Genomic DNA, 14,003 nt, shown 5'->3' with positions numbered 1-14,003 from the left:
CTTGGCAATGAGCAGGTTTCTGGGGTTCTGCTTGGCAGCTAATCATGAGGATTAAAAAAAAAAAGCCCTTTGTAATTCAAGATACCTATGGCTAATCTAATTCATTAGAGTAGTGTTCAGTAGAAGGCAGAGCACAGGTGGTTTTGAACAATAGTATATGGGCTTACTGGTTTCAGCTCATGATACTTGTAGCAAGTTTTAGGGAATGGCATAGAGGACTGGGGTAGCAAATGGCTACTGAGGAGGTGGGAAGCTGGCTCTAGTGCTTAAGTGGTAAGCTGTGCATGTTTAGTTGGCTTTTAGGCCTCCCCCTTTCCTTGCCAATTGGTATCTCTGTTGAAACCTAATTTTCTGCCAGAACTTCTGATCAGGGAGAGGGGGAAGTAGATATCAGCATGGAGGCACTCTGTTCAGTAGGTGGTGACCTGGCGTAGGTATCAGAAGGACATCTCTAGGACATTGGGTTTCTAAAATCTCCTAATATGTGGGGGCAGTTTGGTTATAAATCTGTGAGTTTTTTGTTTGCTCAGGCCTCTATGCTTGACCTGCCTTATTTTCAAGAAGTTTCACTAACTTAAAAAAAAGAAGTCCAAAAGAAGAGTGCTCCTCAAATCTCATCCTGGCTCTCATTTTTATATTTGGTATGAGAGAGTTTAAAGAAACATTTGATTTATTGAAGAATCCTTTTCAAAGTTTTGTTCTTCAAATAGCTTTGAGGTGTGGGAAGAGGAGGGAGGAAGAATAATTCAACCTTTTGACTGTTTTAATTTTATGTCATCCAGCAGTTCTAGAAGAATACTGTTCATAAAGATTTTTGTCAATAAAGGCACATTATTTTATACTAATAAAAATTAGACTTTAATGTTTTTTTTTCCCACAAATATCGTGTCTGAAGAGTTGATTCAACCAAAGAAAAAAGTAATGTAACAGGGAAAGGACATCCAGGAGCAATGTGAGAGGACATGTTGTTCTCAATGACTTTCTTTATCTTTGATTGATGTTTTGCTGTGGTTGTGTGGCAAGGATAGCTAATTCATCTGTATATATGTGAGGCTGAACCTGATAAAATTATAGCATTTCATTGATCTGTGGCTAGGACTTTTAGTTTGAAATTCATTTTATTACTACTAAGAAGATGGATCATATTAAAGTAGATAATCTTGTTGGAGGTGGGGGTGGGGGGCAGGGAGTCCTGGGAGCAAAAGTGAACTACGATACATCAAGAAAAATGAACCATGAACTCTCTCACTACCTAGCTTAAGTTCCTCAATAGGTAAACAGAGACTGTTATATATTGTTTCCTAAAGGAATCAAGAGTAAGATAAGAAAATCATTTTTTAATGTTGTATTGTTTAAACCTGCTGCTCGTGGTGTTAGAAATAGCTCTCTCGAAAGCCAGTTCTCTATGTTCTGCATGTTTTATTCTTGGTAGTTTTTGGGCTCTCTGGATGTTTTCTCTTTGGTTGACTGATATATTTCAATTCCTAACTAGGTCTTTGAAAGAACACCTTTGGTCCTTACATGGAAAAATGCAGTGTTCTTCTTTGTGCGGCTCTGTGCTGTGGGATTGGAAGTTATATTAGGAAGGTTTTCACAGGGATTTTCTTTCTGGATAAATCATTGTCTGGTATCTTACTTTGGAATAGATTTTTTACAGTAAGATAATCAGAGCTAGATTTCCATAGCTCCATATTCGTTTATATATTTAGACTTAAAAAAAATTCCACTTAAAATTTTCTAATTTAGCAATTCGCAAAGCTCATTAAGAGATTTGCTATCCATGAATTTTCCTAATTTTTACATTGACCAGGGTTCATTTCAGGAGTCCATATGGGATCTAAATTACCTCACTGGTGCATAAATGAGTAGAAATAGGTACTGACAACATACTCTGATATCCAAAAGTGTTTAAAGTGCCTATGGCTTCTAGTTTTGCCTGCAGTTCCTTTAGGGGGTTGTTTCTTTAAATAGCTACAACTTTCACAGCCTTTGTTTATTGGTTGTTTCTCAGGCCCCTGTCTTTCTCTGTGGTAGTGCTTTACTGCAGCATTAAAGGAGGACTATCTGAAGACAAATAAGAGAATTGAAGTTACCTTTTTAGTTTGTTAAAGGACTATATTTCCTCCTTTTTGCCCCTTTTTCTCTTTTGAAAGCTTTGCTTTTTGATAAAGTGGTATTCTACGAACCACTCAGAAATTAAAACTGTCTCTATACTTCACGAGGCTTGGCTCTCTCACCGAATCCTAGCATATTTTAGAGTTGTAATTTATAAATTGATTGGGACCACCAAAGTCATTATTTCATTTTGATTAATTTCTAAGTCATTTGTTCCTCAGCTAGTTTTCTGAAACTGTAGGTTCCTATTGCAAGAACTATGGCAAGTCTTGCTAGGTTTTACAAGCAAAGGGCCATAGGATGTGTGTTTAAAGTATCCTGGCCTCTGCTTGATGAGGTGTATCACTGTCCTTTAGTCAAGCGAGAAGGTACACTCAAGCCTTTTCAGATAGTCCTTCTTTAAACCTGCAGGATCACAAGTAATCTTTTTAATTTTCTTGTGTCCGTCCGTCTTTAATTTCTCCAGATACTGCAGGCAAACAGCTCGCCGAGGTGTCCCATGGGGGTTTAAAAGCCGCATCGAATGCAGTTGAATTAGCGCCCGTGGCGCAATCCCGCGGCCTGAAATGAACCCTGCGAGGCTGTATATCAGAGGGTATGTTGTTGACTATTGGCCTATTTTCCTACTGGGCAAATTATTCAGACATATGGAAATGGGGGCAGAGCTGACTGACTGAGGCTGTGCAAACAGATTGGCTTTTCTAGAAAGTGTCCTTGTTTGGGACAGACAGTAGTTTTGAGCTTAATAGTTGAGCCAACAGGGTGGTCTTCTGTCTTTTGATCCTGATGGCATAGACTCACAACGATAAAATGTTTTACACTGAGATTTTCTTTTATTTTGCCAGAATTTCTTTTTAGAATTCTTGTGTCTGTTTTACAACATTTCATCTATATTTATGCATTAAACTAAAACATGTGGTCATTGTTACCTTTGCTTCCTTATTTATGGGAATCTTCAACAGATGTCATATGTAGTTTGGATGGACAATAAACGTGGTTCTTAAAGTTTTTATGTCCCCAGAATGGATTATTATATGAATTTTCAGAGGTCTTTTGTTTGATGTCTTACTTCTATCATCATGTATAGTGCACATATGCCTGGTGTTTTGATTCAGTATTCAGAAATAAAACTAAGGCGCAGCCTGTCTTTTTCTGAAGAAGAGTGATTTTTCTTTGGGTTGGTGTGGGGTGGTAGTTATGTTATACTGGTGCTTTGAGAACTTTTGTATAAAATAGAAATTACCTTAGATGCAGAAAAACATGGAGTAATATCCCTTCCAGAATGGCACTAACCAAATTTTGATTGATAAAGCATAATAAAATTTCCAGTTGAATTAAAAGACACAACTGCCAAGAGAAGGTCTGTGTGGTTGTAGCAGCAGCTGGGCATTATTTATAGTAATATTAATAAAAAAGACGCTTAAAGGAATATACATGACTTAAGAGGGAAGGAAAATAATGTTTTTAGAGGGCTGATATTATATGTTGTGACTAAGACTTTTAAAAATTAGATTCATAATCTTTTACTTAATTTAGTGTTGAATTTTTTTGTTTTGTTCTGTTTGGGCTGGCAAGGTTTGCTTACATTACCTGACCTTTGAAAATATTTATACCAAGGTGATGTCTTTCCTTCCCAGACCTCAGAATATATTATTCAAGCTTACAAATATGGTGCATTTGAGAAGATCCCAGAGTTTATCGCTTTTAGGAACAGGCTGAATAATTCTCTTCATTTTGCACAAGTCCGTATTGAACGGATGTTATTAGACCTTCTACTTGAAGCAAATGTGTGAGTATTATATAAGAGCTACAAACAAACTAAACAGATATATCAGATACTGAAAGCCGTCCATGGGCCCATGGGTGTCTTTAGCAAGATAGGGGGAAAGAGAGGGGAGAGAATAGGGAAGAAGGGGGAAAGAACCTGGTGTTTATTAGGAATGGTAGGATACTGCCAGCACCACCTCAGGTTCCAGACAAGTTCCAGTTAAGCCATGGCCATCACCCATGGGTCCATATTGAATTTTCAGTGTTCCCCCTCTCCTACAGATGTGGAAATTCAAGAGTGAATATTGATATACTTTTTTAATTTGATTGCTAGTAAGCTTTCTGCTGCTGTATAGATGCCAGCATTGTCTGTGCTTGTTTCTGTTTATGAGACTAATCTCAACTCTCCCTAGCTTTCTAATAAAACGAAGTCCTGGCTGATATGTTTTCATGGATCTTTTACTGTTGAAATTGTACATAAATAAATTTCTATATCACAGATCAACCAGCTTAGCAGAAAGTATAAAGTCAATGAATCTTAGGCCAGAAGAAGATGACATTCCATGGGAAGACTTACGAGACAATAGAGACTTAAATGTTTTCTTCAGCTGGGATCCAAAAGACAGGTAAATGGAATTTAACCCAAGACAGTTTATTTATGTTTTGCATGCTGTATGGTGGGGTCACATTTCATTCTTTTTCCATGTGAGAATCCCGTTATTACAACACTATTTGTTGAATTTTTTGTTTGTTTTTGTTGTTTTCTTTGTTTGGGAAGTGTATAGGCTGGGAACTGAACCCAGGTCTTCCACAATGGCAGGCTAGAATTCTACCACTGAACTACCCTTGCACCCTCCAGAACAGTTTATTTTTAAAGAATCATGATGAATTTAATATTTTAAATATCTTTATTTTATATAAGCGTTTGTTGAAAGGGTCAGAAAATATAGATAAGCCAAAGAAAAAACATAAATCCTACCCCTTTGCTGGGATATACACATAAATATCCTTAATATTATATATATATACATATATTTATATATGTATATATATATATGAGAACTCTTGATCCATATTAAAAAGATAGCCCCCCAAAAAACAAATTGGTCAAAGGGCTTAACAGGAAATTCAAAGAAATGTGTGCTGTAGCAATATTTTGATCCTTTTTTTAACTAGCCGAATAAAGACAGAAAAGGTCTTTATTCTGTCTTGCCTACTTGGCATGATTGTAGGGAAAATTGTTATTGTATATTTATGTGAGGGTAAAATGTCATATAACTTTACTATAGGGAATTTTGGTTATATATATATATATATATCAAGATTGGAAACTGTCACCTACCATTTAATTGTTGCAGTTCCACTTCTAGGAAAAAGAAACCTAATGAAATAAATGCACAAACATACAAAGATTTATATATGAGGTAGTGCTGAAGATTATGTGATTTTGAGAGTTTTTAAGACCACATTCAATGATTCACTTAGAAGAACTCATATAACTTGGCATATAGTTGTACTCACAGCTAAGTTTTATCTACTACAGCGAAAGGAAACATGACAAGATCAGCTGGAGAATAAGAACATGGAGTCTGGAGAACTCCATACAGAGGCTTCTGATGTTTGTTCCCACCTGTGAAGTCCACATTGAATGTGCTTCATTCTCCAGCAGTGAAAAATGCATTAATGTGTTCAATGTTTCTGCCTAGAGAAGCCCATTAGCAACTCAGTTCTCAGGGTATTTATTGACTGGTTATGTAGGCACACTCTGCCTAACATATACCAAAATTCAGTCCCCTAGAGAGCAAGCAAAGTGTTCACCATAAGCCACATGGTTTATATAGTCTAAGCCCAGTGAGTTACTCTTATTATTTAGGGAACAATTGGAGTACCATGTCCCCAGACATCAACCAAGGGCCAATTTTGTAAGTAGGTCCTTCTAAAGATAACCCCAGACCTGCTGTAATTCTTCTGTATACCCTGTCATAAAAAGATACAGTTTGTAAAATTGTTTGAAGACTGTGAACCCATTTTATTTGTTTAAAAATTGTTGAATAAAATGTTTTAAGTTAAATTTTTGTACATCTGTATTGTAAGAGTCTGAAAGGATCTGTACCAAGCTTGTTAGTGTTCTGGGGGTTTCATTACCAAGGCATTTTTGCCTTTTATATGCTTTTCTGTCATATGAATTTTTTGCATCATGTGTTTCTTTTATCATCAGGGGAAAAAGTCTCATTTAAAGGGAAAATGACCAGTGGGTAGGTTATCATTGCAATTTTATGAATTCAGAACTTTTAGGTTTTTCAAGATCATTCAACTAGTAAATGAAAGCTGTCTTGCCTGGTATTAACCAGGTGAACATTGCAAAAATTTGGAGCGAGCAGATTGAATAAATGGACAGTTTGGGATGTTTCTATTTAAGGGATGTTTCTGAAGAACATAAGAAACTTTCCTTGGAGGAGGAGACCATGTGGTTAAGAATCCGTTCCTTAACGTTGAGACTGATTAGTGGACTTCCAAGTCTTAACCACCCTGTGGAGCCAAAGAACTCGGAGAAGACCACTGAAAATGGTGTATCTTCCCGGATTGATATTCTTCGTTTACTCCTTCACCAGCTGGAAGTGGCCCTTGATAAAGGAAAGCGATTTATTGAGAGGGAAATTCAGGTATTATTAAGTTTTCATAATTAAAACCACAATAATTATTTTTATGACCGTCTTTTTAAAAATAAGAGTATGGGGTAAGTGAGTAGTAAAGAACACTATATTGCCCTAGTTTATAGTATCAATAGGAAAATAAGGAATATTATAGAATCAGAAGGAATTGCAGAGCCTTCCTCAAAGTCCAGACTAGGTAGTGAAGAAAACCAAAATATTTTTTTGTGATGGCAAATTAATACATTGTTACTGTTTTCATCATAATGAGTTAGCTATTAGTTTGCTAATTATTAATGATTTGTGCCTTATTGAGAAGGTTTTTGTCCAGCAATTGGATACCTTGTTTTTTATTTTGTATTTTGACTTTATACGGTTTAAAGGACATCACTTTTTTCCTTTCTTTCCCAGTATCCTTTTCTTGGACCTGTACCTACCAGAATGGCTGGATTCTTTAATTCTGGCTGTTCTCGATGTCAGACCTGCTCTTTTTATCTTGTTAGTGATATTTATGAGCTGGATACCAATGGCTTAGGTAAGTGTTGGATTAGTATGTTGGCTGGGATTTTGTCATTGAAAATTTAGATAAGCAGTAAAATATCTGTAATCTTACATTTAGAAAAATTGGGGGGGGAGATTGAAAACTGTTCTGGAAATACCTGAGAAATACTTAAGTCCTTTCAGTATTTGAAATCACTTGTTAGGTCCAACAGTTGAAGAAATCCTTGATTTGTTGAGATATTGTTGAATTTTAGATGGAATGCTTTCCTTAAAAATGAAAACCTAAACTTTGTGAAGAAGAAACTTTTTCTAAGCACTGAACCCAGTGAGAATTATAAATATCCCATAGATAATGTTTTATTTATCATAAAGTTCACAGATCCTATGATTGAGAGTATTGTGTACACATAGAAGTGCTCCTAAAATTTTAGGTAGTACATATGGTAAAAAGGTTATTGATGATTTTCTTTTCTTTTCCTCCCCTTCATCTTCGTCTGTCTCTGTCTCTATCAATAATGGAATTTAAATAGAAATCTTAAGAGAAAATAAATCCTTGCCCATGTGTTGTATGCAGGTACTGATCTTGCTTCTTTATCTTCTGAAAAATGAATTGAAATATTTCATTTTTGTTTTTTAAATTTTAGAGGATACAGTGGAGAGCCAAGAGCGAATAGAGAATAGTTTTAAATCTTTACTAGAACAGTTAAAAGGTAAGTGCTTTTACTGTGTTTCTTCCCTGACTACATTATATCTGATTGTCTGGCAGTAACTCAATTTTTAATAGAAATTTGTGGGAGGATTTGAAAGTAATAATGCATACTTATGGTGTGGGTTTTTTTTTTTTTTTTTTGCATGGTCAGGCACTGGGAATCAAACCCGGGTTTTCGGCATGGCAGGCGAGAACTCTGCCTGCTGAGCCACCGTGGCCTGCCCGTACTTTTGGTGTTTTAAAATAATTGTTTTTAACTTTTAAAAGTTATTATTACAAGAGTAGTAGATGCCTATTATAAAACAGTATACCAAGTAGGTATGCTTTTTCCCCCTTTCCTAATCCTTTCTCTCAGAGATAAATACTGATAGGACTTTGGAATCTATCTTTCTAGATACCACCTACATAATCTTATGTGTGTATATTTATTAACATATATATAGGTGTAATACGTTATTTTCAGATTTTTATTTTTATGTTATCTTGGACACGATACCATGTCAGTTATATATACCTCATTTGTTTTAAGGATTACATAATATTTCATAGTATTGTATTAGTGTACTACATTTATTTATGTACTCCCCCACTGAGTATATTATGTACTTCAGTTATTTTCTATCTTTATAACAATGCTGAAATGAACATCTTGGGATGTAAGTGTTTAATCTTCAGGATTAAGTTCTTGGAAGTGGAATTATTTGGTAAAAGGGTACATATAATGCATTTTAAGTCTATACGCATCTTTATTTTCAGAAATCCAAATGGTCTTTTATTTTGTTGCCCAAATTAAGAATGTCTGAGAGGGTGGGCCACTGTGGCTCATCAGCAGGCAAGAATGCTTGCCTGCCATGCCAGAGGACCCGGGTTTGATTCCCGGTGCCTGCCCGTGTAAAAAAAAAAAAAAGAATGTCTGAGAATTTTTAAATGATGAGGATTATGAGTATAAAATATGGTATCTCTGAGGAATATGCATTCTTGCAATGTAGTTTGGTCTTTCAGTCCATAATGGCACGAGTTCTTCCATATTCTTTCCTGGAGTTTTAATTTTATTGTGCATATGTCCTATCTGAGAAAGGCAAAGCTGGAGTCTAGAGCATAGAATATATAATTAATAATGCCACTCTTTATTTTTTTGAAGGCAGTAGAGCAGAAATAATGTAACAATTTTTAAGAGCTTAAAATAGATAACCCTTTTGTGTTTAGTTCATTGTAGAAAGTAGAAAGAAAAAGCTCTCTGGATTACATGCTTATTTTTGCTTATTTGAGTGTACATTATGTTCTTAAAAATAGTGTTGGAAAAACGGCTGAATTAAAACCATAAAATATTTTTCTGTTTTTAGATATCTTTATTAAATGTAAAGGGGACCTCTTAGAAGTTAAAGATGGTAACTTGAAAACACATCCTGTTCTTTTAGAAAATCTAGTCTTCTTTGTTGAGGTATGTTTTTGTTCCCTTCCTGAAAAACTCTGTATTCCTTTATTGTATGCAAGATTCACTTTACACAAATGAACAATTAATAGGTACCTTATAACTGTAATATAACCAATGGTTCTGCCTTTTGTTAATTGAAAAGCAATTTAAATAGTTTCTGAATCATCTCTTTTGAAAAATACTGTGAAGATTTTATTCAGAGCTTTTAGGCAAACTTCTTGAAATGTGCTTTTGCCCATTTCCAAGATTTACTCCAAATATACCTGTTTTTTCTCTTTGTTCTTTCTGACACAACTCTGTATGTTAATTTGAGTCTTCTAGCGTCTTCCATTTGTTATTCTTGTTCACTAATTACTGAGAATGTGTATTATGAAGGAGAATCTAGAATCTGTTGCAGCAAAACTCGTTTTTTTTTTTCAGCCAGGGAAAAGAAGAGGTAGATAGCGAACACTCGGAATTCAAAGTTTTGCCTTTTTTTTTCGTCTTTCCTGTCATGTTTGTTTACCCCTCCTAATCTTTTAAGATACCTAAAGGCAGGGTACTCTTTTCTAGTGAGTGGCATGCTGTAAAGCCTAAGAAATATTTAATGAATGCATGAGTAATAATTACATTTATATTTATGCCTACACTGTAGTATAGAAAACCAGTAAATAGCTAACTGAACACAAATCAAGCTATATCCTAATCAGCTGGGGCGGTATCTCCACATTTATGTAAGCTAAGGTTGCAGCTGAGACAGTATTACCTAACTGGAGAATTAGGTGGGGGAGATGCATGTGTGTGTAAAGGGCCTTTGGATTCCATGCTTATAAATCTTTGGACTTGTCACTCAGTGAAAAGGTTATATTACTGACGCCCCACTTCTTTCAGAGCAGTGAAAGGAAACTGGGGTGTTGTGGTAGATGGATTTAGAGTTGGAAGAGCCAGAAGAAAGGATAAAAAGTTAGGTTCTTGGAGTGTTCTGAGTAAGAGGTGATGAAGACCTGGATCAGTGTGGTGATTGTAGAAATGGGATAGGGGAGGATGGATTCAAAGGAAAAATTGGGGAGATTTGTATAGAACACCCACCAGGTAGAATTTCTTTGTTTAATACATTGCCTTTAACTGTTCATGGTAGATATCTTTAGTTCAGTCCTCATTGACGAATTTACAATTTTGCCCCTTTCAGACTTTTTCTATTGTCCTTTGGGTGTCCAGTTACTGTGAGAGTGTCCTGCGACCATACAAATTAAATTTACAGAAAAAGAAAAAGAAGAAAAAAGAAACCAGCATCATCATGGTAATAAAAGAAAAACACAAATAACAATCTGATCATATACTGCTTTTTCTTTTCACTATTTTCCTGCATGTTATAAGAGTCCTTAAGATCCTATATGAATTATTTTTTTCTCTTTTTTTTTAAGAAATTACACATTTACAGAAAAATTGAAAGGCTAGTATAATGACAGCCATAAATATCTTTACCTGTATTCACCACTTGTTAACAGTTTTCCATATTTGCTTTCTCTCTATATATGTGCACATATGCATACATACATTCATACTTTTTGTGTGCTAAACCATTTGAAAGGAAAGTACAGAGTCTGATACAATAGTATGATCTACTGAACTCCAAATTCAAATTTCTCAGTAGCCCAATCAATTCCTTTATAGCCTTTTTCAAATAATAGAATCCTACCAAGGATCTAGCACAGCTTTTAGTTATCATACTTCTTTACCCTCCTTTAATCTAAAACACTTCTTCAACCTTTCTTTTTGTCTTTATTATTGAGAGTCTAGCTTGATTTTTGGTAAAATGTCCCACAATCTGGATTTGGCTAAATTGTTTCTTTAGATTGAAGTTAAACACAGACACTTTGTGTTCATTTTAGTGAATGACATCATCAGGCACTAATATTGGTATGTCCCATTTTTGATGATGTTAGATTTAATTCATTGTAATGGTGACTTTTTCCCTCTCTAATTAGTAAGTAATCCATGAGATAATGCTTTGAAAATATGAATATTCTTTTTCCAAGGAAAAACTGCCCAATATCCATTGTTAGTCTAACTTACCTGAATCACTTATTGTATTGATCGTTCCAAAATGGTGGTTTTTAAAATTCTGTCGATTTATTAGCTGACATTATTCTGTGAAATAGAGCTTTTGTACCTATATTCATTCCTATACTTACATACATACTATTTTACAGAAACCCTACACACATTTCGTATTAACTCTTCTTTGTCCTTTCCCCCACTGCTGGTAACCTATTCTTTCTGTCTCTATGAGTTTGCATATTCTCTGGTATTTCTTGTGTTTATCATGGGGCTTAAATTTAGTATCCTGAATCTGTAACAATCTTGTTTGCTTTGATATCAACTTGATTTCATTATCTTAAACTATGTTTTTTATCTCTGTCCCCTCATCTTTATATAGTTCTTGTCACAGATTAAATTTTATATATTATGAGTCCAAAACCACTGATTTCACATGAAATTTATGCATTTGCCTTTTAGATCCTGTAGGAAGTAAAAAGTATAGTAACAAATCAAAAATGCAAATTTACCCACATCATTATTTTTACCAGAGATCTTTAATTTTTCATGTGGATTTTTGTCAGTTGTCTAGTACCCTTTCTTTTCAACCTGTGAATTCCCTTTAGGATTTTTTTTTTAATACGGTTGGTCTAGTGGTGATGAAATACCTCAGTTTTTGTCTTGGAATATCTTGATTCCTCCCTCGTTTATTTTATTGTTGTTGTTTGTTTGTTTGTTTGTTTTGCATGGGCAGACACCGGGAAACGAACCTGGGTTTCCGGCATGGCAGGCGAGAATTCTACCACTGAGCCACCGTTGCACCACCCCTCCCTCATTTTTGAAAGACAGCTTTGCCAGATATAGAATTATTGGCTAACATCTCTCTTTGGATTTTCTCTTTGTTTTAATCTGTCATTTTCCTGATTTTCTTTAGTTCTTTGTTGATGTTTTCCTTTAGCCCACTGAGCATATTTAGAACCACTTTCTTACAGTCTTTGTTTAGAATGTGCCAAGTCTGGTCTTCCTCATTGATGGTTTCTAATGCTTTAATCTTCACCTTTGACTCGGCCATCTTCCCTGTTTCCTTGTAACCATGTATTGAAACATGGATATTGACATTTTAAAGTGTTATTATTGCTGCAATGTAATTCCTTGAGGTCCCTGTTCCTTAAGCTGGTATCCAGCTAATGTTGTGACACAATTGTCCCTTGAATGCCAGGAGCTAAAAAAAGAGAGGGGAAAAGACAAAACCTTTACAGATTGACCTGTGTGAGTGCTCTCCTTGAGAGCTTATTCATATGCTGAATTTATACAATAGTTCCAGGTCAAAATGTAGGGTCCTCCGTGGTCCTTTCTGTGTATGAGTCTTGTCTTGAGCATGCAGGTGTGGTCGTAGGAATTCTCCCATTTACTTGGGTATGAATGTCCCTTCTTCCCTAGGAAACAGTTTCCTCATGGGCTGGGGCACCGTACTATATGTCTTACAGCTAGCAATCCCTTGCCCCAGGCAGCCAGCCACTTGACTGTTCTCATACAGTATTCTATAGGACATCTTTGGGAACTGCCTTCTCTACACAGGGCAAATTCTGGGACAGCTAGACCCTCAGGCTACCACCAGACAGATTAGGCCAGACATACATGCTCCCAGTTTGTACCCAGGGGTTACTCTACTCCCTCTGGGACCGGAATAAGGGATTCATACTGGGAGTGTGGTCTTGCTCCTTATTGAGCTGGTGAGGGAATTGGGGAGAAACCAGCCAGGGAGTCAGGATATCTTATTGTTTTTAAGAGGTCTTTTTCTTTCTCTGTTATTTTCAATACTTCATTATTTTCTGCTAATTTGAGGAAGATGTTTCTGCCAATTCTTCCTGGTTATTCAAAGCTTCTGTAGGGAGATGGAGCTTTGAAGCTTTTTACTCCATCATCTTGATCAAGTCCTACCACCTACCTGTTCCCACCACCCCCCACCTTTTTCTTTTGTAAGCTGTATGGTGGGGGTCACATTTCATTCTTTTTCCATGTGAGAATCCCTTATTGCAGCACCACTTGTTAAATTTTTGTTTGTTTGGTGTTTCATTTGTTTGTTTTCCTTGTTTGTTTGGGAAGTGCATGGGCCAGGAATCGAACCCAGGTCTCCCACATGGCAGGCAAGAATTCTACCACTGAACTACTCTCGCATCTGTTACCTGGTCTTAATGTACACTTTTCTTCATAAAGTTGTGAAATTCCCCTTCTCTACTGTTTTTCAGAATTATCTTGGCTGTTGTCAGCCATTAGTTTTTTGTGCTTGTTTTTTGTCATTTTAACAGAGTGAAAACCAAATTCTTGTTGTGTATGAAGATACATCTGATAAGAAAACTATTAAAAATCTTAGCCAACATTAACCGCAACCAATAAAATTCACTTCTAACAAGACTTCTACAACTTTCTGTTATCTATCCATTTTGTCCTATGCATTTCTGTTTCTCATTCTGCAACAATCAGTTATTTATTTATTTGGTTTTTTGGTATGCTGTATGACAGGGTCACATTTCATTATTTTTCCATATAAGTATCCTGTTATTGCAGCTCCATTTGTTGCATTTTGTTTGTTTGTTTTTTTGGGAAGTGCATGGACCAGGAATTGAACCGGGTCTCCCAAATGGCAGGCAAGAATTCTACCATTGAAAACTACCCTTGCATCCCCCAGTTATTTTACTCTAGGGGAAAAAGTACTCACTTTTTCCTTAACAAAAACACTTCCTGAACAGTTTACATATTTAAATTACCAAAAAAGTTCTTGAAATCAGTCTTCTAGCTCACATCC

General features: G+C 35.7%; 1 protein-coding gene across 1 annotated transcript in view; it reads left to right on the top strand.

Annotated features, from left to right (window-relative positions):
• The window catches only part of NAA25 (N-alpha-acetyltransferase 25, NatB auxiliary subunit), a 75,507-nt gene that overhangs the window by 53,243 nt on the left and 8,261 nt on the right, over nucleotides 1–14,003 (top strand). The window contains exons 16-22 of the mRNA XM_077159882.1: nucleotides 3,753–3,904; nucleotides 4,383–4,508; nucleotides 6,302–6,545; nucleotides 6,945–7,068; nucleotides 7,679–7,744; nucleotides 9,087–9,184; nucleotides 10,347–10,457. Coding sequence (XP_077015997.1) covers nucleotides 3,753–3,904; nucleotides 4,383–4,508; nucleotides 6,302–6,545; nucleotides 6,945–7,068; nucleotides 7,679–7,744; nucleotides 9,087–9,184; nucleotides 10,347–10,457 — 921 coding nt within the window. The remainder of the gene's footprint in view (nucleotides 1–3,752; nucleotides 3,905–4,382; nucleotides 4,509–6,301; nucleotides 6,546–6,944; nucleotides 7,069–7,678; nucleotides 7,745–9,086; nucleotides 9,185–10,346; nucleotides 10,458–14,003) is intronic.

This window comes from Tamandua tetradactyla, chromosome 5 (genome assembly GCF_023851605.1).
Source record: "Tamandua tetradactyla isolate mTamTet1 chromosome 5, mTamTet1.pri, whole genome shotgun sequence".
NCBI classification, from domain to species: domain Eukaryota; kingdom Metazoa; phylum Chordata; class Mammalia; order Pilosa; family Myrmecophagidae; genus Tamandua; species Tamandua tetradactyla.
This window is presented reverse-complemented; position numbering and strand designations above follow the sequence as displayed.